The 25,920-nt window shown below is 38.8% G+C and overlaps 1 protein-coding gene across 1 annotated transcript in view; it reads left to right on the forward strand.

Moving 5' to 3' along the window:
• Nucleotides 1-25,362, forward strand: part of Znrf2 (zinc and ring finger 2) — a 78,636-nt gene extending 53,274 nt beyond the window's left edge. Inside the window, exons 3-5 of the mRNA XM_052719707.1 lie at nt 5,410-5,515; nt 13,791-13,870; nt 17,602-25,362. Of these exons, the coding sequence (XP_052575667.1) occupies nt 5,410-5,515; nt 13,791-13,848 (164 nt within the window). The 3' untranslated portion in view covers nt 13,849-13,870; nt 17,602-25,362. The remainder of the gene's footprint in view (nt 1-5,409; nt 5,516-13,790; nt 13,871-17,601) is intronic.
• The last annotated feature ends 558 nt before the right edge of the window (nt 25,363-25,920 follow it).

Here is a 25,920-nt window from a genome sequence, read left to right on the forward strand (position 1 = left end):
TACCATATTTTTATTGATATATTTAACTTAAAAATCAGCCTCACTTTGTTAAATATCATTTATAAGCTGTGTTACAGTGTTTAAATAAAACAACAGCTTATGGATCTGAACTGTCAAATATTAGTATTAACTCTTTAAACTAATTAAGAGATAATATCTGAAAATATTAATAAGAGCCCCCACTTTTCATTATTTGAGTAATTGCTTTCTACTAATATTGTGATTTTTTTTTTTTTTTAATTCTTGATTTTTCTAGGGATTATTTCACATTTCAGCTGCTTTTGTTTTCTTCTGCTATCATTGAGGGGTCAAGAAAAAGTAAAGCTTCAGGTAAAACGCCTGATCCGTGATAGTGCTCGGCATCGTATTGGCTGGAAAGATGAACCTCCTGTTTGGATGCTTGTCTGAAAGTGACTGTGGTGATTTAGACTTGTGCATGGAATCCTGGCTGCCTCACACTCGGCCTTGGTTATGTTTTGGCTTTTGGAGATTTTTGGCTGTCTGCTTTTCTTCATGTTGTCTTGAGCCACAATAACTATGGATATGTGCTTGGACCTGCTAAATATTTAATTTTGCATAGTTGGCTGCTTGAATTGTAAGTAATCTCTTTGGACAATGCAAACTTAAAGAGCTTGAGAAGCTGTAAGTGAAATATCAATTTACAGAAGTCTATAATGAGCTTTTAAATGTATGTTCATTAACATATATTTTGAGGTTTGATATTTTACCACAAGTAAAGTTGAAAATTCAAGAGCTGATTCCAGTCGGTATGTGGCCACTGTAGATGGCATACATGATACTATTGCTTTTATAATAGAACATATTGTTGGCCAGGATTGCTTTTAAGCTGCTGAAGCAGTGGAGTGTGAGTGACTTTGTACTGCCACCTTTACAATGTGTTATTAACGCCTAACAATGATGTGTGACCAGTCTCAAGAACACTTTCCCCAGGGGCTGGAGAGAGATACTTCTGTGGTTCAGGTTGGGCTGAAGACCCCAGTTCAATTCTTAGCACCTGTATCAGGCCACTCACAACTGCATAGGACTCCGACTCTGGGGGATCCAAGACCTCTGACCTGAGGGCACTAGCACACACAGAGTTTTTTTAAAAAAAAAAAAAATACTTTCTCTAAATATGTGGTCCTCTCCAGCTTGAGAATGTCACACACTTAAGGTTGTCTAAAATTGTTCATTTGCATCAATATTTATGCTACTTTAATGTGAAACTTTTTAAAAATGAGGGAAAATTATGCCTTATAGCAAAATTCATGAAGTAGGCAAAAACCTATTTAATTAGCCAACCTAAATCCAAGTTTTGATCCTAGAACACAACTAATTTAGTGCTTTTGTTAAGTTGCTTAACTTCCTTGAGGCTTTTTACTCCTGTGTAAATGTAGATAACCATCTTTACTGTATAAGATTAACATGAAATACAAGTATGTCCAAAAGAATGTAATAAAGTGAGGTTTGTATTGCCTCATGGGAATGAAGCCACAGCATAGGCAGTATTGGGCACACTCAGCATGCTTTTGTTCTAGTCTGGCCAGGAGGTGTGCAAAAATGGCTAGGTCAGAAGTGTGTCAGATGTTCCTTCAACATGGATTTCTTTGAACAACTGGAGCATCAGCATGAGGAGGAAAAGGAACAGGATGCTAACTGGCTTTGTTTTTTGAAGAACTCCATAAAATCTTTCCTATTAATAAAACAAATTTCATGGAGTGTTTTATAACTTACAAAGTATTTTACATAATTCTTTAAAATCTTAACTGTAATATTTTGAATATATTTCCTATGTTGATACTAGAGACAAGTAATAGGATGTTTCAGAGGTTGATTATTAAACTACTAGCAAAATGGAAATCTGTATTAAGTTTTCAATTTTCAACTTTTTAATTTAGTTCTGTTTTTGTTTTTGAGACAGGATCTCACTATGTAGTTTAGGCTGTCCTCGAATTCACTATTGTAGACCAGGATGGCCTTGAACTCATGGAGAGATACTCTTACCTCTGCCTCCCAATTGCTGGGAGTAGTGTGCCACCATGACCAACCCATAAATTTTTGTGGGTGGTCTCACCCTCCCCCCCACCCCCATTCTCACCATGTACCCTAGCTGTCGGTGAATACCCTCCTCTCATCTTGGTCTTCTGGGTGTGGTTATAGGAATGTCCACAATGCCCAACTCAACTTCCTACTCTGACCTGCTGTTCCTGCCTCTCCCTTCTTTAATGACCAATCCCCTTTCTGAAGCAGGTGTATGTTGTAAAACTCTGAGAAGCTCAGATACCTGTTTCTGTGTTGAGATTGAATGCCCCCTCCCTAAGGGATTCTGGTACCCACCTCTTGTTAAAAGTCATCATCTTAGCTTTCCCTTATCTGTATGTCACAATTAATACACAGATAATAAGGAGCCAGAGAGGTAGAATGGTATGCACTGTACCAATTTCACTCTTAACTGCTCCAGATGTGTTTGGCCTGTGGTGGACACTTTGAAAAATGCAGTTCAGTTTTCACATTGCATGGTGACTTCTTTTTTTTTTTTAAGTAAAAATATTTTCGGGTAGATTTTATAGGGGGGCTTTAAATTTTGAAAAACTGAGCATTTTTTGCTTGACAGTGATTATGAGGTTTTACTTTAAGAATGAATATATTCTAATTTAGTCACTTAGCAGATTACATTTGAGCATTGAGTAGCTGGAGTGTTAACATTGGCTTTTAATTGTCTGACAGAGTTTTACAGGAAGCTGTTTCCAGCAGAGGTCGAGCTTTGGCTGTAAGCTGCTGTCTGGGGTGTTTGTGTGTGGGTGTGCTTGTCTTGATACTGAAAGTACAGTTGTGATTGTACTGGAACTGAATAGAATTAAAGATCAAAATAACTGGCTTTGATACTGCATTCTGAATTAAGGTAGAAAGTATCTGAGAGTTCATACTTGCCCCCATCAAGTTGAAAACAAACAGCATCCATTATATAGAATTCTTAAAATATAATTCTTATTTTTAATCCTTATATTCTTAATACAATTTTATAGGTTGGATTTACCTTTATTGTATGAGTTTTATATGTAGAATAAAATACTATTTTTAAATAAAAACTTAAATTAGATATTTTAGCTTTAATAAATACTAAAATTGTCATAGCAAAGTTTTTTAAAAAATGCTTATTGTAACAAAGAAATGAGCCTTGGTTATAGGTTAGCCTAGAAGTGTTAGAAGTCATTTATTTTTCTCTCAATATATTCAGAGCGTGTTAAAGTTCTACATATTTCTATTTCATGGTGAATCTATAATGTGGAGTTACAGGAAAATGATAATGGCATTGGTTTTTCACATGCTCATCTCATTCATCTTATTTTGTGATGAGACTTGAGAGTTGTTTTCTACTGAAGTCTGAACACAGTGTTAGCTAGAAGAGACTGCTATGTTTTAAGATCAATGTGTGCTGCAGTTTTGATTGCTTTTAATTATCTTTTGAGACAAGGTCTCTGTATGACCCAGGCTAGCCTTGAACTTGCAGTCCTCCTACCTAAGCTTTCTGTATACTAGGATTGTGTGTCATAACTTATGGGAGTATATTTTTCTTATTTGGGGTTATATAAAACCAGTAATGTCATAATCAGTTATGGGTTGCATAAAAAAATAGTGCTTCATTTTTGAAGTTTATTAGAAAATTCATTCATACATTTGTTTGATTTATCTTTGCAGATACAATCTATGTGGTAGGAATATACTGTATTTTTTAGAATTACAGACCTTTACGAAGTGGGTTTTTTTTTTTTTTTTCTCTCTCTCTCTCTATTTTGCAATGCTGGGGATGAAACCTTTTGCTCTCCCTGCTATCTGTCTATTTAGTGCTTTGACTGTGAACTGGGTCCTTAAATGATAGGCTAGACACTAAGACTTCAGTGGAGATAAAGGGTCAAGGGAGAGACAGAAGAGAAGTCTCTAGGGAGAAAACAGAAAAAGGGAAAGGCTGGAGTCCTCAAGGGTTGATGATAATGGCCCCTCCAGGGTCAACAGAGAAACAATGAAGTTCAGGAATGTGAGGGAAATGGTATAATACTTTATCTCTGTAGTAGTTGTTGCTGATCATAATGCATTAGCTTTTGAGAGCTGATACCTTTTTTTTCCCCCACGGAAGTTGTTCATTACCAGGCTTTTCTGTGGACCAAAATAGACTATTTTCCCTCCATCTGCTGTCTCAGAATGAATCATTGAGAGGGAGCCACACTATTCTCTGCAAGTCTCTTATTCGTACTCTGCAGTGATGGCATGATTTTCAGCATTTTTAAAGGGCACAAAGGATATCTAGCTAACGTGCTAGTTCAAGCAGGGTTAAAATTGAACATTCGTCTGGGTGTAGTGTTGCACACCTTTATTCCTAGCACTCAGGAGGCAGAGGCGGAGGAGGATCTCTGTAAACTTGAGGCCAGCTTGGTGTACATAGTGAGTCTAGGTCAGCCAGGGCTGCACAGTAAGACTCTGTCTCAAAAAATAAACAAACAAATAAATAAAATAACATTGAAACAATTTAAATTACAACTTCAGAACCCTTTAAAGGCATATCTGCTTTGGAATAAGGGGTTTTCCCTTGAAAACGCCACAGAGTTTTCAAAATACCCTCAGTGCTGTCTGGAAGCCACTCAGATCACTGTCTGGGGTTGGTGTGGCATTAAGGGCTGGGAAGAGTTCCCTCCTGTACCCAGTCTCTGAAACTCTCAAGCTTCTAAAGTTGCTTTCAGAATTTAAGCAAGAGCACTGATAGCCTTCTGCTTTTTTCTTTCTTTTTCTTTTCTTTTTTTCTTTTTTTTTTTTTAAGATAAGCAGCTTTTTAGCAGTTTCCTGTGGTGATTTCTCTTTGTTTCCTTTAATTAAAAACCTTAGAGCCGGGCGGTGGTGGCGCACGCCTTTAATCCCAGCACTTGGGAGGCAGAGCCAGGCAGATCTCTGTGAGTTCGAGGCCAGCCTGTGCAAAGCTACACAGAGAAACCCTGTCTCGAAAAACCAAAAAAAAAAAAAACACCTTAGAGTGGTGGTTTATATTCATATATTTTCAGTCATACTATACTAAACTTTTTTGAAATATCTTGGACACTACACTAATATTGATACATAGCAGAAAGAATATTAACTACAAATTACAAATGACTGAGTTGTTGATCTTTTGGGATCAGAACCTTGTGTAAGTTGAGAACTATGGTAGTCTGTCGTGGCTTACTCTTACGCCTCAGTGCAATGGGAATGCAAGGCACTGTCCAGAAGCAGATCTGATGAGCGTCACTCAGTGTGAACAGTACTTCAATTACAGGTGCTGGGTTTTGTATAGTTGTACAGGTAGAGGAAGTCATACTTTGGATTTTGTTTTTCAGTTTGATGGCTAGTTTTCTTGTACTGAATTCATTGTTTTCTTCACAGAGGATGTGCTGAGTAAAGATGCTGGGGAATGTGCAATATGCCTTGAAGAATTGCAGCAGGGAGATACCATAGCACGACTGCCTTGCCTGTGTATATATCATAAAGGGTAAGTTTAGTAGTACTTTAACTAAGTTGTTATTAAAGCAAATGATTATTCTTAGTTTCAAACATTATAGTTAGGGCTAAAAAGTTTCTTCTTCATTCAAACTCTGCTGCCAAATTTAGAATCTCAATAATACCCCACCCACCTACCTCCCTTTCTCCCCTTTGCTCGGATAAAATTTGAACATACATCTGTTGTACCTAAAAGACTGCCATTTCTAAAACACTTAGTGTGATGCAGGTGTGGCACCTAGCAGCAGGTGGTCTGTGTAAGCCTAGCAGCCACTTCACTTCACAGCTGGGAAATGAGACAGGAGGAAGTTTCTCCAGACCTCTATTTCTAGCAAATGGCAAACCAAGATTCCAACAGATTGGGAATTCCAAGAGATTGACTCCAAAGTCCATCTGGTGTTGTGTACATTCTTCTTGCTTTCAGAAGAACACAGAACAGTTTCTTAGTTTAAAAAACAAAGCCAGGTATACCACTTCTTTAATCCCAGCACTCAAGAGGCAGAAGCAGGTGACGCTCTGGGAGTTACAGGCCAACCTGATTTACATAGTGAGTTCTGGGCCAATAGAGAGACCCTGTTGCAAAAACCACCACTATTTGAGGTAGCCACATAAAGAATAGAAAATTAGGGACTGGAGAGTTGGCTCAGGGGTTAAGAGCACATACTGGTCAGTTCCCAGCACCCATGTCAGACAGTTCACAACCATCTGTGACTCCAGCTTTCGGGGAGGGTATAGGCAGAGGGAGCCAACACGTCTGGCCGCAGAGGGTACCGGCACTCAAATGCACATATCTACACACATACACATAATTAAAAGAAATAATAATAAAATACATTTAAATTTTAAAAAAGAACAGGAAGCTGTAGCATTTGAACCAAGGAAAAGAATAAGGTGTAATTTTATTTAAGAGTGAGAGGGGGTAGCAAAAACATAGATAAAGCAGAGTAAATAATTCAAAATAAGGAGACAAAAATAAAATACAGACATACCAGTAATTATTATCTATAAGAATAAAGTGGAAGTAGGTGAAATATTAGAATGATATTGATAAACAACATGCGTTAAGGGTATGGACGGAATTAAAAGGATAGAGAACTATATCCAGGCAATAATAACCAAACTAACAATGTGTACCAACGTCACACAAAGTAAACCATCAAAGCAGCATTATTTAGAGAAGAGTTTCTACATAATGGTAAATACTGAAAACTCTCCTTGATGATCTGTGTTAACATGTAAACTGTTAGAAGAAATTGACAACTATGTCATAATAATGGAAAAGTTTTAAATTTTCCTGACTAAATAAATAAATGAGTCAAGATCCAGAAAAATTGAGTTGTTTCAGCTTGCCAAGATTTGGTTTTGTTTGTTTTTGCAGATAGACTCTTAACTGCATGATCCGGGATAGTTTCAGAATCTCCATGTAGTTAGACTGCCCTCAGCTTGTTCCTCCCCCAGCCTCCTGAGAGCAGGCATTTTGGCTGTGCTTCTGTGCCTGGTTCCCAACTCATTTCTTGGTACTGGAGATAGACTTTGGGGCCTTGCATTCTTTACCACTGAACTGCACCCCCAGCCTGTGGTTCAGTCTAATGAGTGCATACATTTCCCTGTCAAGTACACAAAGAATATTCTAGAAATCAGTTGTGTTTTAATCCATAAAGCATACCTCAGCAGACCTTTACAATAGGTACCATACAGAACTCTGACCATCATCAGCCACCAGGAATGACAGCAGAACTCATTCTTAGATAGCCTTCTGAATAACATGTACATCAAAGAACGTGGGAAACAATTGTACCTGAACAGTGATAACAGTCTGGATGTGCGCCTATAGTGAGTAATCTCTATACTCATGTCAGAGTAGGTGCTAAGAGTTAGCAAACAATGCACTGAAGTTGAAGATAATTCTGGGAAAAACTGTTAACAGAATTGTCTCCAGAAGGAAAAATTAGAAAAGAAAAGGACATAATTTGACACAAATTAAGAATAAATGGGGGGCTGGAGAGATGGCTCAGAGGTTAAGAGCACCGACTGCTCTTCCAAAGGTCCTGAGTTCAATTCCCAGCACCCACATGGTGGCTCACAACCATCTGTAATGAGATCTGGCACCCTCTTCTGTATATATAGTAAATAAATAAATCTTTTAAAAAAAAAAGTAAATGGAAAACTCACTGCTAATATTCTTGAATTTAGAATTTTAACAAATGGACAATTTCCTTAAATGTGTAATTTTATAAATAATGATTAAAAAAGAAATTCAAAACCTCAACTACTGACTGCTTTAAGAAGTTAAGACTAAATCTTAAAAATGGCAAACAGTGATTGAAGAAAAGCAAACAAACCCTAAAGCAGCCTTCAGAGACGGTTTGACAGTGGGTCTGCATGCAGAGAAGAAAATGGAAAACAGCTATTTGACACCAGACAAGGACTGAGTGTGAAGGAAACTTAAAATGCAGAAATCCCGATTGAACAATACCAGTCTAAAGTAGTGTCTCATGTTAGGGATAAGCTCTCTGGAGCCAACTATTAGTGACACACACATACACAGAATAAATAAGCAAATAAATGAATGAATGAAATTATACCTCAGGACCAAATTGGATTTATGCTGGGGCTGAACAGATACTATAAGATGAGACCATTAACTCAGTAAATGAGGAAGCTTTAAGGAAAAGTCTGTCTGTGTTCATGACCTTTACAGCAAAAAGTCAGGCTAAGTAATAGGTGAATTATTAGAACGGGGCCAGTGAGAGGGATCAACAGGCAAAGGCACTTGCTGCCAAGCCTGACAACTCAAGCTTATTCCCCCAGACCCACATGGCAGAAAGAGAGAGCCAATTCCTGTATGCTGCTCTCTGACCTCTACATGCACAGCAGGGTGCTCACATACATACACCCATGCACACACATGGATGGATGGGTAGATAGATAGAGATGGATGATAGGGAATAAAAATTATTAAAATCAGTGAGGGTTTATTGGGTTGTCAGATAGGTGACATATGTGTGGAAATTGTTGCTTTCATGTCCCACAAAGAAAAAAAAAATGAAGAACTTTCCTTTAAATAGTAACATTAAAAATAACAAGGGCTACAAAAGCAATAATGTATTAGAAATAATTTCTAGAAAAGGTTTGAGACTTTCTTTTAAAAAAATTTAAAACCTTATTGAAATAAGGTATCTAAGATTAATATACATGTAAAGCATATTATGTATAGAAAAATGCAGTATTATAAAAATAATATTTATACCCTAATTAGCCTGTATAGTTAATGCTATCCTGTTGTTGGTGTTTTTGCTTTTTTGTGGGGTCCACCACCCAGCTCCCAAATAAATCAAACACAGAGGCTTACTCTTAATTATAAATGCGCCAGGCCTTAGCTTGGCTTGTTTCTTGACAGTTTTCCTTAACATAAATTATCCCATCTACCCTTTGCCTCTGAGTTTTTTCCTTTTCTTACTTCTATAAATCTTACTTTTACTCTTAGGTGGCTGGGTGGCTGGCCCCTGGTGTCCTCCTCTCCTTGTTCTCTTGCTCTTTCTCTTTGCTCCTCCCAGAGTTCTCCTATTTATTCTCTCTGCCTGCCAGCCCTGCCTATCCTTTCTCCTGCCTCCCTATTGGCCGCTTAGCTCTTTATTAGGCTGTCAGGTGTTTTAGAGAGGCATAGTAACACAGCTTCACAGAGTTAAACAGGTGCAACATAAAAGAATGCAGCACGCCGGGCGGTGGTGGCGCACGCCTTTAATCCCAGCACTCGGGAGGCAGAGCCAGGGGGATTTCTGTGAGTTTGAGGCCAGCCTGGGCTACCAACTGAGTCCCAGGAAAGGCGCAAAGCTACACAGAGAAACCCTGCCTCGAAAAACCAAAAAAAAAAAAAAAAAAAAAAAAATGCAACACATCTTTACATCATTAAAACAAATGTTCCACTGCATAAACAAATGTAACACGCCTTAAAATGATATTCTACAACACTCTCCCATCAAATCTTAGTTTCTTGTAACCGGACACAGTGTTTCTAATATGTATATATATATATATGGACCAATAAGTGAAGGGCTAAAGAGCAGTGACCATACTCATGAAGAATAATCCTCTTGGGACATATGTCCTAAGAGATGCAGAAATTAAACAACTGTGGACAGAACTGAGTCCATAAACACGTGAGCCTGAGTGGAGAGACCACAGCCTGGGACCTAAGGACATGGAGCCTGCAATCAGGGTCTCAACCCTTCCACTAATTAATTTACTATGTGATTTTAGATGGGCTTTAATTTTCTTGTCTCTGAATGTTTAAGATAAGGGCAATAGTACAAACTTCATGTGGTTGTGAGGATTTAAATGTTAAAATTTGGGCAATGTTGGCACTAAATTAAGTGAAAAGATTGTTGACTACAGATGGTGCTACAGTGTCATAGAGTAGGCTCTTGATGAGTAGCGCTGGGGTTAATTGGTTAGTGATATGGAAAACAGTTGAATCATTTTTAAATTTGAAATAAAAGTTCTAGGTTGTCTCCGTAATACCTGTGAAATTCAAAAATCTAAAGAAGTAGGGAAAAAAATAAGGAATTGTTTTTGACCTTTTGGTAAGGAATTTCTTTTTGCTTAAGATATACCCTTTTCCTCTCCATCCCCGCCCCCCAAATAAGCTTAGGGGTGCTCAAAGATGACTCAGCAGCTAAGAATACTGTTCTGCTCTTATGAAGAGGATCTAAGCTCGGTTCCCAGCATTCACGTGGCTCATAGCCTCCTGTAACTCCAGTTCCAGAGGATTTAACTCCCTCTTATCAAGGGCTGTTGCACACACATGGTACCCTACAAACATTTAGGCACACATACATACACATAGACAAATTTAAATGATAAACTTAGAAGACTGATAACATTGACTGTTGACAAATTGTAGCATATTTACATTTGAGGTAGAAACTAGACTTTGTAGTGGAAATGGCCCTTGACAACAAAAGTTTTGTGATGAAATAACACACAGTCCTTTGGTTAGTTGCTGTAGCAGATGATGCTCAAGTTGGCAGATAGAAGCATGATAGCATAATGACATGGTAATAGTCTGGTCCAGGTGATACCTTTTCTCGCACCCTAAGTGCTGCTTTGTACAGCTGCAGAGGAGAACACACAACTACAACAAGCCATGCAGTAATGCAGTGTTGAAGGGCACTCATCCCCCATGGCCCTGTAGGTATCCCTTCAGGCTATGTGTTTCAAAGGAGCCCAAGTCAGAGTTCTCAGTTTTATGTGCATTGGCTTTTGTCTTCATGGCCTATCAGTCTGGATTCTTTTTAATTATATATGGCAATAAACTCATAACATTCCAAAAAGTACAGTATTTATTAGAAATGAACGTGTCATTGTTCTGTTAACAAATTATGTTGCGTGGTCTGCCTTTAATCTGTTTTTTACCATCAAACCTTGTTATTTTAAGTTTATATTTTTGTGGAAAGGGTTATTAAAAAAGCATTAAACAGCACCAGTATTTAGGAGGTGGAAGCAGAAAGATGTCTAATTTGTGATCCACATAGCAAGATCTTGTTTCAGATGCCTGACCCCACCCCGAATATATATGTTGTAACTGAGGTACCTGAATAATAGTAGCTTCTTGAAAATCTGTAAGAAAAAAACTGTAGAACATTGAAAAATACAAAGAAAAAATTGTGACTAGTGAGGTAGTTCAGTGGGTCAAAGTGCTCACCCCAAGTCTGACAGCCTGAGTGTGATCTCCAGCACCGTTAGGTAGAAAGAAAGAACTTACTCCTGTGGGCTCTTGCCAGCACATAATCACCAAATCAATCTCTCTCTCTCTCTCTCTCTCTCTCTCTCTCTCTCTCTCTCTCACACACACACACACACACACACACACACACACACCCCACACCCTACATATAACTTATGATAAAAGATTTTTGAAAATGTAGTTCAGTAAAGAGGATTGATGTGGTTGCTAAGCAGCTCTAGTTACAATGTATATGCTCTAAGTCAGTCATTCTGTTCTCAAGTTTGTGCTGCAGAAGAAGTCTAGAGAGCAGCCACTGCCCAAAATTAAGACCAGGAGGAAAGAAAGCATCTAAACCAGGATGTGAGAAAGCCTTACTGTGACTCTCTAAAATGCCAGTTCAAACTGTAATTAGTGACAAGATTAATTTATAATTTGTGTGACCTTTCAGAGACTGTTCATAGATAATTGGGAATATCTATAGTAAAAGAACAAATCAGAAAATTGTGATATACTTTTTGTCATTATTTATTTTGAAACAGGATCTCATCAAGTTTTCTAGGCTGGCCTTAAACCTATAATCTTCCTGCCTGCCTCAGTAACCCAAGCAGCTCGGATTATAGGCTTGTGGCATCAAGTCCGTGTGCTATACATACATAATGGAATACAAATTTAAAAGCACTTACAAAGAAGGCAAATAAGGCATAATATTTGTGGTGACACTAATTTAGATTTTTAGACATGGGGCAATACTGTGTGTGTTTAGAATACATGCCTCTATAGTTATGCGGTAAGAAAATGCCTGAGAATAAAATTCAGAATACTGATTTCCTGTTGGAGCTGCTAAGAGAAAGGGCTATCACAGTCTTAACAACCAGTGAGATAGTTTACAATAGAAACTATGTGAGTTGATACTAGTTTGATGAGATGGGATCTGGAGTGAGTTATTGGCCTTCTCATGATGAGCCTAGATGACATGGATATAAAGTAAGAACCCATTTTAGACTGCGTAAGTAGTATTCAAATGTACTGTGAGTGTAACTACAGCTGTACATTTTGTTTTGAGATGTATCTTTGTAGATGAGTTTTTTAGGGTGCAGTGGTAGAGACCAGACTAAAAACATGTAAACAAATTAGGGTATGATATTTAGAGTAAATATTGCAGTGGTAGCAGGAGTTGCTTTTTTCAGTCACTTGGAAGACATGATATTGAGATAGTTTACCTTTTTTTTCTATTTTCACCTATAGAACTACCAATAACATCTTTTCATTTGCCCTGTCAGGATACTAGCTCACCTGGCTATATGAGCATACAGAAATTAACATGTGCCCCCAATGAGAACTCTGAGAAGTTTGAATCCTGCTTTAGTACTCATAGGCTGCTGCCCAAGTTACTTGTCCTTTGAAGACATTGATGTTATCGTTTGCCACAGCTCTGTGAATTTGAGAAAATGAAGGAACAATGTGTACAATTGGGTTTTTTTGTACAATGAGGGAAATGTGTTACATCTGTCCAACAGTGGAGCAGCCATTACACGTCACTACTGAGAGCACTTGAAATGGGGCTGAGAAACTGGACTCTGTTGTTAATTAAGCTAATGAATTTAAATAACTACTGCATTGGACATTGCTAATCTATGTTAGGAATAATTATGAGCTGCGAAGATAGCTCACTAAAATGCTTCTCTTGTAAGAATGAGGACCTGAGTTCAGTCCTTGGAACACACACAGAAAAGCTGCTGTGGTGACAAGCCATTGCAATCTCAATGCTTGAGGAGGTGGAGGTGGGTGCATCCCTGGGACTCACTGGACAGCTAGCCTCACGAACCTACTTAGATAATTCTGGGCTACTGACAAGCCCTGTTTTGTTTGGTTTTAACAAAAAAGGTGAGAAGCACTTGAGGAATGACCTCCTAGGTTGTGTGTGGCTTCCACATGTATGCACAAATACATATATAGGCATGCACATACATATACATACACAAACCCAAAGAAAGAGAATAAATATATGTACCCTGTACATAATTTCCAGTAAGACCATGAATGCTCTATAAATGTAAATAGATCAGGGTATCTTTGTCTGTGTATATATGGATTGCAGAGCAGGGTGAATTAAAGGGTCAATAATTACATATAAACACGAAATTTTAAATGTTAAGCATTATTGTCAAGAATTAAAATTTTAAAGCTTTTTATTACATTGCTAGACAAGCTAAACAGGCCTGTGTGTAACTATTTTGAAAAGGAAATGTTTTTTTCTAACTTTTGAATATTAATGAAATGGTAGTTCTTTAAGGTAATAGTTACTCTTTTTAAATTTGAAAGTATGTCATAGCATAATTGTTCGAGGATTTCCCCCCTTAATAATGTAAAATAACTGAAATATAATTAACATCCTTTACTGTATTTGTCAGGTGTGATCATTAAAAATACTGATTGTTTTCCAAAGACACTAAAAGTCAAGTAGTAGATGTTTTTATTATGACTGTTGGGATCTCATTATACATAGGATTTATACTTTTCTGGTTTTGTTCTTTTCTAGCTGCATAGATGAATGGTTTGAAGTAAATAGATCTTGTCCAGAGCACCCTTCAGATTAAGCATCAGATTCCTGTGTTATGGGTAATTGTCCCTTTTTTTGTTTTAATTGATTTATAAACTATTATTTTGAATTACTATTTCATCTTCAGTTTTTTTCACCTTTTTTAGTGTGTGTGTGTGTGTGTGTGTGTCTGCACTTGCTACTGCATGTGATCATGTACAAGCCTTGGCGTGTGTGTGGAGGTCAGAGGACAACCTGCCTGAGGAATTAGTTCTGGCCTTCGACCATGGAGGCCCCAGTAATTGAACTTGTTTCTGAAGCAATCACCTTTGCTGCTGAGCTACCTCTCAAGCTACCTCAGCTTTCATTGTTATCCATCCATTTACTCACTGAGGCACGTTTCTGTGTGCATGTCTGTATATGTTTCCTAGGTATTTTGCAAGACTACTATATAAAAACTCACATTTAAAGCTATACTAAGGAGGCTAAGAGTCTTGTTCAGGGTTAGAACACAGACTTAACTGTCACAAGCACCAAAACCACTCCCAAAACAACAGCAAAACAAATACATGAAAAGTAACTGTTCTTAGCCGGGCGGTGGTGGCGCACGCCTTTAATCCCAGCACTCGGGAGGCAGAGCCAGGCGGATCTCTGTGAGTTCGAGGCCAGCCTGGTCTCCAAAGTGAGTTCCAGGAAAGGCGCAAAGCTACACAGAGAAACCCTGTCTCGAAAAACCAAAAAAAAAAAAAAAAAGAAAAGTAACTGTTCTTGATTCTTGAATAGAGTTAGGTATTGAATAACTACAATACCCTTGCTACTTAAAAAACATACTTGTTTATTTAATTACAGTTTACTACTGGGAGGAAACAAACAAACAGTGAGGTACAAATCATGACCACATCTTCTAGGAAGAATTCTTTAAGGGTCAGAGAGAGAGGTTAAGTCCCATGATTGTAAAAAGCAAGTTGTACCATACTCCTCAGAGTATTTATATTGCATATGCACAGCTTTTTTTGCATGTCATTTACTTCAAGTCCAGATTGCACAGAATTTAATCTACATGCTTAAGCATTGCCCCAGGTGTTTTCTCAGGTAATACAATTCCAGTCATTCACAAGTCTGATGTGCTGGAGTCATTTCCTGTCTGCTATGTGCTTGAAGTGAGAGTAAGCTGCTCAGTACTCAGATAAGGAAGTTAGAGCCATGGGAAAGGTGACGTGGAGGACACGTGGTTTGTGGTGCCAGTTTGCACCCAGCTCATACATGTATCACCTTGCAGTACTAAATGGAGAGTGGTTTTATTCTGCAGAGGTAGTTTATTTGAAAATGCTTAGTGAATTAAAGGTAAACCGTGACTATATTTTTCTTTAATATATGTCCCATAAGGTAAATTAATGTAAGGCGTCATTTAGCATTGAAAAAAATGAGGTTAACTTAGTTGCCATCTTTAAGTATGAAGCATTTAGCTAATCTTGCAATGCTTCAGAGAACTGAAAGACTCATGATGAAGGTGAGAAGACTAGCCAGCTGTAGACTTAGTGAGCAACTGTGACTAGAAGTTGGGAGTGTTGTTCTGGGGTCTTGTTCTCTGCCATCCTTGAATAATCTCTAGGTGCTTGGTGTATGTGCTGGCTAATTTTATGTCAGCTTGACACAAGCTAGGGCCAGCAGAAAAGAGGGAGAAAATGCCTCCAGAAGATCAGGCTATAGGCAAGCCGGTAGGGCTCTTTCTTAACTAGTGATTGATGTGAGAGGGTCCAGCCCATTGAGGGTGGAGCCATCCCTGTGCTGGTAGTCCTAGTTCTATAAGAAAGCACCCTTCTATGGCCTCTGCATTAGCTCCTGCCTCCAGGTTCCTGCCCTGTTTGAGTTCCTGTCCTGACTTCCTTTGATGATGAACAGTGATGTGGAAGTGTAAGCCAAAAAACTATTTCTCCCTCAACTTGCTTTTGATCATGGTATTTCATCACAGCAATGATAACCCTAACTAGAACAATGGGTAACGGTGCCTGTCACCAAGCCTGATAACCCGTGTTCTATCCCTGGGACCCGCATAGTAGGAGAGAATCAATTCCCATAGGTTGCTCTCTGACCTCCACACATGGGCCCCGCCTCCACAGACAATAAATAAATGATGTAATTAGTATCTCTTGCTCTTTAGCTTAGAAGTCTAGGTATTGAGGTGATGTACTCAAGAAATGTGGTTGCAGCATTGATGAGGGTAACTTAAGGGTAACAGATTCAGCAGTGAGAACTACAGCAGGGTACATGAGAAAGCAAAGGCCCTAGGAGACTGGGGTGCTGAAAGACCCTAAGTACAAATGGGATAGCAGGCGTTCTGGTGCAGAGCAGTGGGATGTAGTGAGGTTGTATCAGGGCACATGTGTGTGCATCAGTGTTTTTAGTTTACTATTAGAAAGGTAGAGATCTTTATTGGTTTTGTTTTATGATGTTGGAAATCAAACCCATGATCTTGTACATACCAGCAGTTTACACTGGGGTACATCCACAGCCCCAGTAAAGTTTCCTGTTGTTGTTTCAGAACTTGAACTTCAAGTTCTGTTCTGGCTAGGTGATGCCCTGCCACTGAGCTGTATCCCCAACCTGAAAACATTTTCTGATGGCGAGGATGCTTTGCCATACTGTCAAGTGTTGTCCTGTGTCTGGGTCAACACAGTTAGGGGAAATTACTGAAACATTTTAAAAGAAATACTAAAAAGTAGTGCTAATAAAATGAAGGTTTTGCTGGGCATGGTGGCAGAAGTTCTGGGTCAGCCTGACCTACACAAAAAGGGGGGAATTTTTAATTTAGTGTTTCACATGCCAAAATCTATCCCTAAATCTTTAACCTGCATATAAATATGCTCCTTTTAGTCTGTACTAGTGCAGTCAAGATAGCCTAACAAAGTACCTGAGGTGGCTGATGATGAGCAAAATCTTTGCTCAGAGTTTTGCACATTGGAAAGTCCAGATCAAGGTGCCAGAGACAATGTCTTCGATGATCATTCCTCAGATGTCCTTGGATGACAGAAGAGAGGTCATTGGCCAGGAAAGGCTCTGATGCTGCTGTGATGGAGATTAGCAAACACCAAGATCACAGCAGAAACAGTTTTTTCTTTCATGGTCTCATCACTGAACTTTTTTCTTTTGATGTTACAGTGAGCTCATGGGATTTTGGAACACATCCTATCTCATAGTCACCAGCACATCTTTTTAAGCTCAGACAACATTTGTTTTCTTAACATCTTAGTCCTTCCTCGTTAGGAGTGTTTCTGCACATGGCACCTGTGCTTTGAGACAAACTTACATGGGATAAGTTGATCTTTCTACATATCTGCCTGCAGAAATCCAAACCAATGGAGTCTGTTTCCAAAAGCTTTAAGGAGTCTTTTTAAGTAGCAAGGCCTTGCATTATATCTGTAGCATAAGAATTTAATAGTTACCAACCCAAAATAGAGACATGAATATGCACAGTCTTGATTAATTATGAAGTTGCTTACTGCTTTTATTTGGGGAGATGATTTTAAGTTTGAGAGGGTGTATGTATATGTGTTCATGTGTGTACTTAAGCACTTACTGTGGAAAAGGAATGACTTAAGTTTTTGCTGATTTTTTTATACTATGTTAAGCTTTTATTGTCATGCTGTTTCTTAATTTGTTCTACAGAATAATAATTTTGTAAATTTCTGAAGTAAAAAGGGTGGTATAAAAGGCTACAGTAATAAAGCACTCTTCATGGGGAAGTGGGTGTTGTATTTCTGTTTGCATTACTATGATTGATCATGACTTAGAATAATTTATTTTTATGCAGGTTTTCTTGTCTTTTCAAGATGCTTGAGAAATCTAGAAGATTTGAAGATCTGTCTCTGGAAAAAAAAAAATGAAAACTGCAGGCTTACTCAGCCAGGAACTGAGTTCTGTGACACTCGGTAATCCAGAGATGGACAGGAACCACAGAACTCAGTGTACCAAACTTGCATATAAGGGACACACAGGGATTTTGAAAATGCTGCACATCCTGTACTAGTCACTGCATAGATGATACTGATAAACATTTTGTATTCAGACGCCAAAGTTAACTAATTTCAAAGTTGATTTACTTTTTATTAAGTTCTGTAGAGCTGCTGTTTTATTGTATTTGTTTTATTTGTTTGTTTGTTTTTAGTTTGGGGACTTTTTATTTTCTCCAACATAATGCTTCTACATTCACCTATTCTTAACTTGAAAACCACCCAATTTAGTTCTTACAAACTCCTCAATGTGAAACCAAGAAATGTAATCAAAACCGAATAATATTCTATGAATGGAGAGTATAATCTTAAGTTCTTCCATTTTTTTCCCCCATGTGTGAAAAATAGATTTCTGGGTAGGAGAGCTAAAATATGTTAGTAGTTTGAATTAAAGGTTTAATATTATAAAAATGCCATCCAAAGAGTAAATCAAGTTACATAATTACATTTTAGTTAATTAAATGTAGAAGTGTCTACTGAATTGCAGTTTCTGAAATACATTGTTTCTTTTGAAATAAAACTGCGCAATAGCTTGTTAGCAGTGACCATCTTGCAGCTATGCAACTTTGAAAAGTCCAGACTTGCAGGTCTTCTTCGTGCTGGGGCCGCAGTGACTGTCCTGACAGGGATCTTTTCTTCCTTTCATGTAACTATGTCATTGTGCTTTGCATTTCCAGGCAGGTTTCCCATGTTTGGTGAAATGTTTAGCGAGCTGTAAACTTAATACCTTATGAAAAGGGTGAAATAAACGCGTCTGCAGTGGGACTTGTAGTAATTTGAGGGACATTTTATATACTTTTAAAAATCAGAATTTAATTGGGATGCCAGATTTCTAGCAACTTGCATCTTTAGTTTTCCAGATAATCTGGAAGTTAGCATTTGATAAATGATTTTTAAGCAAATATAAAGATTTTGTTAATTTATAATTTATTAATGTGTTGTTACTGTAATTGAAAATGTTGTGGATACTTTTAAATTCAGTCTTTGTAGAAAGAACTGTATTAAGCAAAATTATGTGAATAAATATTCCCCCAAAATACATCTGATGGTTAAGAATACTGAAAGTTTAGCTATGAGGACTGCAACAGTGTATGTCTTTTTTAAATACTATCAGAATATCACTAAGTAGGTTTCACGTTTGGGTTCCTCAGGAGAATGTCGTTTCCCTGGTCTGGTCCAGGCTGCACAATCCTGCTTCCGGCTGAGCTGTCGGGGTGTTGAAGTATGTGCTTCTCCGATGCTGCTGCTCTCCCCTCACTTGGTCCCAGCCCCATTGCTTCTGCTTCCTCTTTTTCAAAAGGGCAAAGGGCAGGAGGCAGAGGGGGGGGGGGGGGATTTGTCCAGATCATGCAATGAACTTGCATTGTTTTCCTGTGGTTGTAGGCTAGATACTACTTTCCTGCAGTTACACTGTGGTCTACCTGTTGGGGACAGTGGTCAGACACCAGAACCTCAGTGGGAGGGACAGCTGCCAGCACAGCTCTGTAGCTGCTTTTTTTTTCTGTCCAGGTGTAGGAAGTTACTTTTCCCTCAAGTGAAATTTTCTTACCTTAATTTTGTTGTTGTTGTTGTTGTTATATGAAATCTCAACCTATTTTATCTTTCAGTTTGTACACTTTCCTCTCTCCTCTGATTTTCCCCAAGGAAGAGCTCTTAGAATGTGAATAATCACTTTGCTTTCTACTACTGGTGTATTGTCGTGGTAAGAATTACTTCCGCTGGCTTCTCTCTTGGAGAGCAGCTATGGTAATGAATGTTTATATTCCCCTGGAAGGTGACCTGCTTTGTGCCAAGCTCAACTTCTTGGACGTCTCAGCCTAAGTTCGCCTTCCTTCACATGTCCTCCAGCACTCTTGATGGCTTCTCTGCCGTGGCTGCTGCCTCCAAGCTCCTGCGGTGTTAGAGGCCAGTACTGCTGTGTCCAGGACACCGGCAGGCTGTGCCTGTCTGGACAGTATTTACTGAACTCCATTAAAACAACTTTTTTTTCCCCCTCAGATTTTATAAAGTTGGCATTTTTACTTTAAATTCTGTCTGTAATGATTTCCTATAAAGAATAATTTAGAAATAGAAGAAAGCAGATGTTTCAGTTTCTGTTCAAAGTTACTATTCTGGGAATGTTCTATAACTGATACTTTATAACACTGTTTATAATATTTATCAGTCTGTATGCAGACACTGAGTAGCATCAATCATAAAATTATATTATCTATTTGAATATTCAGCTGAAACTACTGACAGTAACTACTATAGAGACAGAATCACAGTGGGATCCTCACTTATCCAGCCAGTCATCACCCTCTAGAATCTTCGTAAATGCTCTTCAGATAAGGTCACGCGTATGCTGAGAAGGAGGTACATGCTTGAATTTCTCTAATGCTGCTCTGTCCATAGGGAACTTTCTGCCAATTTTTATTCTACTTTAATCTGGCTGTTTATTTCCTCTTTACTAGGATATTTAAGAGAAGCACTATTCTCTTTAGAAAACCAATTCTCTTTCTTTGACTCCTTTCTAGAGAAATAGACATAATGATTTTTCAAACCTAGTTATAAGCCAGACTGTAAGATTGTTTTAAGAAGAATGTCTGTGACTAAAATAAGCAGTGGTCTCTTACTGACTTGGTGTGTGTGACAACAGAAACCACAGTGGTCAACTCACGTTGACTGTGGGAGTGTATAGGCCTGGGCTTTCCAGTGCAAGTCTTCTGCATTCTTAAATGTTACATAGTTACTCTGGTTTTCACCCATGTAGACACTAGGATGTAGCCCAGAATAACCAAGGATGATCCTCAGCATAGCTGCAGTACATACAGTGAAGCTGTTTCCACCCTCATGAGTTGTCCGAGATGGCAAGCCTTTCCAGACCTTATCTCAGACTGGGTTCTAAGTCTGGGTACGGTGAGGTTTCAGAGCACTCATTGCCCACACTCCTCAGGAAACTGAGGTAGGAGGATTGCCACAAGGTCCAGGCTGGCCTGGGTTGTTCTAGGCTAGCCTGTCTCAAAAAAAACAAACAAAAGCAATCATTTTAGTATGTTACAGTAAGACATATGTATATTCCTCTCAGTGAGAAGGATCATGAATTCAGTGTAAATAGGACCTACTTTTCTGTACTGACTTGAGTGAGGTGAGGGGATTTCCCCAACAGTAAGCTAATGGTGAGCAAAGCATGTAACTCAAAATTCAAGAGTAGTTGTGCTTGTGGTCTGACTTATAGCTGCACTTTATATTGACCATATGACCCAGATAGCCTTATGCTTCACAAAGGAGGTTTCCATCTAAACCAACTCAGATCGTCCAGAGCATACAAAGTGACTTAGAGGCAAATGATGCTGTTGTCATCAATGACCTTTGCTCGTGGTGGGTGCTCTGGTGCATTCGGCCATTTTCTGTGGGTTTGGTTTACCCTGGTGTAAACTAGGTATTCACTGACAGTGAGAGATGAAACGTGAAATGTCCCTTGTTACTCACTGTACAGATACTTTAACTTGACTTAAAAAGACTAGTATGTCAGTGCTTTGGAGCCCATTCTCCTATTTTTCCTGAAATCTGTAACTTGGTCTTTTCTTAGCGGTGGTGTGACTGTGGTTCCCTGTTTCACTGTCCGCTCCTTCCTCCCACATCTGCTGCTGAGTCTGACTAGCTGCTGCGTGGCGTACTCCTGGTGGTGATTCACATTCTGAAATCATTAAGAAAACAGTTTTGGTGAGACTGTACCCAGTACTTTATACCATATTCTCTAAATGTGGTGCTTAAGCTAGGAAATGGCATTTTTTAATTAGAGTTCTGTCTTAAATGGGAAATACCTGATCACCTAAGTTTGTTAACTTTCTGTGAGAAATAAAAGGCCTTGAACACCAGAAATGTTAATATTTAGTTTAATATGCACAGTCAATGTCCTCACAGGTGTGTCATTGGATGTTCAAACTCTTCATTTTTTGACCAGTGGCTGAAAATAAGGTAGTTTGTTGTTGTTTTGTTTTGTTTTGTTTTGGTCTCTTTGTTTATGGAGAAGCAAAGAGCAGTTGACATGAACTAACATCCCCACCAAAAAAAAAAAAAAAAAAATGAAGAATGTGATACTGTAGCATTTATTAACGTGGTGTGTTTCTTAGCTCTGCCCCTATGGCCTTACCATCTCAAAATTGGACGGAAGTGACATTCTCCTGTCACTGAGGAGACATTTCTGATTTAGTATGTTGGAGTTGACATGTACCAATCATTTATTTGGGAAACTTCATAACTGCCTGCCTTTTGTCAGCAGTAATTGTGGCACCAGAAATGTTTCCTTCATTAGCCAAGGACGTGCACATCTGGAATCCCAGCACCCAAGGGGTTGAGGCAGAGGCAGAGGGTCACACGTCTGAAGCCAGCTTGGGCTACACAGTGAGTTTGAGACCAGCCTGAACTGCAAAATGAGAGCTTGTCTCAGAGTTTGGTTGTCATCTTGTTAGAGTGTTTGGGTGTACATAGTATAGTTAGGAGACTGGTCTAGGAGAAACAATAGGAACATGGGACTTAGTGGCACTGAGCAACAGTTCATTGCATTTTTTTGCAGATGACTTGCTATGTGGACTTCTTTGATTGAAAATCACAATATTTACCTCTATTGATTTGCTCCTGGTTTCCACAACTCTTCTAGAATATCTCTTAATTTTCTCTATTAGAAAGTATTTTGTTGTTGTTGTTGTTAAATAAGGCCCTGGAAGCATTGATCACAAGAAACAGAGAAAATGTATTAGGAACAGCTTTTATTAGTGTGATCTAAAAAGAAACAGAACAATTCATCATTGATATTTTAATAAATAAAAATTCCAAAAGATCTTGTTAAACTCTGTTCTTTAGAAGTAGAAAATAAGAATACTCTCAAAGGAAGTTGTCATGTCCTACCTTATGTCTTTAAGTTGACAGTGCATTACAATAAACATATTTGAATGCTGGAAAGTTGGCATGCTTTAATTGATGTTATGGCCTCTTTATTTTATTTTTACCCATAATAACAAAGCTAGATCCAAAATTGTGAAAATTTCTCATTAGCTTACCGTAATGGACAAAGGTGTTTTTGTATTTCCATGACTATAATAAGTAAAGATGTACTTTGAAATACCCGATATAAACCTTTAATGTTATCATTGAAATGCAGCTAGAACACTGTTGGGAGGGACACCCTATGAGTGTGCAGTCACACTTTGTAGACTTCATTTGTTTCATAACTTGCCTTTATTTTTGGAAGCAGTTTTTAAGATATAAACACCATTGGGTTCTGTAGTGAAGTGATTAAGAAACTAGGCTTTGGGGCTGAATCTCCTAGTCTTAGGCATCTCTGGCCATGGATTTTATTCTGTGCCTTGCCTTGGTCTTCTGATACCAGGGCTCTTGTATTAAATAAGAAGGTATGTGTATTCAAAGTCAGATATGTGGTATACATAAATGTTGCTATATTAAACAAAAACATTTGTACCCATTTATATGATTTTTGTTAATATGTTTACCATGAAGTGTGATGATAAAAATCTGAGATCTTAACTGGTGTATTGAAAGAAGCCATGGAATAACGGAGCATCGTGGGTTCTGATTTCCATTCTCACCAGTTAGCAAGAGTGCTATTTGAGCAACTTTTCATTGAGCAGCTTTTGATTTCATGCTGTCTTGGAACTAGGAACATAGTAATGAAAGACAGCTGGCCTCTAGGAGCCTAATTTCAGTTACCATTGCATGCTAGAGAGTAATAAGCTGTAGCAGGTATGTTACTATGTAATATGACTCAGAGACATAGACTCAGAAGAAATGGGAGCATGAGTAGGTCTTTAAGAATAGGTAGATGATTCATAGCTCTGGAGAGTATGGGTAAAGGGATATGGACAGTAGACAAAGTCAGCCTTCACTCTGTCTAGGAAGGCAAGCTAGCAACAGTAGAAAGGGATAGAGAGCTCCTGGGACAACTCATTGTCCTTTCTGTCTATCTTGAAAGGTTGACTGCCTGGGAAAATCTGATTATGCCAGGAATGTCCTAAAGAACCAGAAATAAGGACCTTCCATTTGAAAATGAATTGAGGTGGGGGTCGGATAGAGGGTTGAGAACAAAGGCAGACATGAATACATGGCAGTTGCTTCAGGGTCATAATGCCTTAGGGCTGCAAATATCGGCAGCACTAACTGCTAGCTAGAGAGTGAGGAACACAGAGTTACTTAACACTCCAGCTTGGCTGAGTTGGACTTCTCTTGAAGCCCCATTGCTTTAGCTTCTGTTGCTGTGGCCCTTGCTTAGTGAGTGCCAACCTGTACCTTGAAACACTTGAGAGTTTTGTCTTGGGTTCATTTTCCATGCCCCTTCCATTGTGCCTGACTTCAAATCTTGACAACAGAAAGTAAAGGGACTGCTTGGTTTGGGTTCTCGTCCACATCCATGTGAGCCTGTGGTCCTAGTGACATTGCTCTTCAAAAAAGCTTAGGTTCTGCTCTGGAGAAGGACCAGAAGGCTACAGGTGCTGCTGCATGATCTTTGCTGTTGAGCAAAGGACAGAAAGGCTTTCTGGGAGGAGCAGCAACCTCAGGGTAGCTGTATGGGTCAAGGAGACCTCCTGATGACCTAGTCTAATAGCACATCCCTGGCAACACAACAGATTGCTCCAGAATGACCTGTGAAAACAGTAGAAACTTAACCCTGAGATATATATCCCAAGATGGCAAAGGACCCTAGGTTTATATATTTCACATAAAATGCTTTTTTTTTTAAAAAAAAAAAATGTCTTCAGTACTTAATATAGAACTTAAAATTTTGTCAGACTCCTAATAATATTTTCTGTGAGCTCTTGATTTCACTATTTTGTGGGATTCAGATAGAATATAACCAAAAAAATACCTTCCCAGTAAAATAAATTTGAGTTTTTAATATTTCTAATTTATTTGGTCCTTTAGGAGCCGAGTGACCAGGACATTAACTGAACAGTAGCTGCATAGTGTTGGCCTTAGTGTAAAACAACTTCAGGAAAATATCAAAGAACTGTGTATCATGAGCCTTTGGTAGCTCTGTAATGCCTGAGATGTTTAGTGTTAGGTCAGGTGTGGTGGCACACACCTTCAGTCTCAGCACTCAGGAGGCAGTTTCCTGCCTGGCCCACAGTCAGGACAAATCTCTCTCACCTGCCAGTCCCACAGCCCCTCAGACCCGACCAAGTAAACACAGAGACTTATATTGCTTACAAACTGTATGGCCGTGGCAGGCTTCTTGCTAACTGTTCTTACAGCTTAAATTAATCCATTTCTATAAATCTATACCTTGCCACGTGGCTCGTGGCTTACCGGCATCTTCACATGCTGTTTGTCATCTTGGCGACTGGCAGTGTCTCTCTGACTCAGCCTTCCACTTCCCAGCTTTATTCTCCTCCTAGTCCCACCTATACTTCCTGCCTGGCCACTGGCCAATCAGTGATTTATTTATTGACCAATCAGCAACAAATTTGACATACAGACCATCCCACAGCAAGCCTGGTCTATATCGCCAGGTCCAGGCCAGCCAGGGATACATAGTGAAACTGTCTCAAAAAAAAAAAAAAAAAGAAGTCTAAGGTTATTCACCACCCAGATATTCAGGTCCTGTTAGAACACAAACCATAAACTGCCCTAGACTGTTCAGATATGCAGATCCACCTTACCATGTAATCAATTTGATAAGTCCCCTACTGATAGATAACTAGGTTTTTTTTTTTTTTTTTTTTTTTTTTTTTTCCTTTCATCTTTGGGATCTATTTGGAACCAACCCTGTTTTCAGTGCTCAGCAGTTAAGCGACCAGTAGCTATTGTCCTGGAAGGCACAGGTTCGGGCATCTCTACCTTGGGAATGTTTTCTCTCTGACTTTTTGTGCCTGGATATTTCTGAAGTCTTTGTTAAGACCCTGACCTCATTTGGAGTTGGTCTGGTTGAACAACTGCATGTAAGCAGCTCTTGCTTGCTCTGTATTGGGACTAGACGGGAATAGTGCCAACTTGTTTGGACAAAAGAACTGGAAAATCATTTGCAAAATTAAGGTCTTCATATGCATTCATGGACAACTCTGGCCATCATTGTGGCTGTAGCTTTTGGTGGTTATATGCAGACTTTGATTAGCTGGTCTCCTGCA

This window comes from Peromyscus californicus, unplaced genomic scaffold (genome assembly GCF_007827085.1).
Source record: "Peromyscus californicus insignis strain IS unplaced genomic scaffold, ASM782708v3 Scaffold_6__1_contigs__length_162567912, whole genome shotgun sequence".
In the NCBI taxonomy this organism is placed as follows: Eukaryota; Metazoa; Chordata; class Mammalia; order Rodentia; family Cricetidae; genus Peromyscus; species Peromyscus californicus.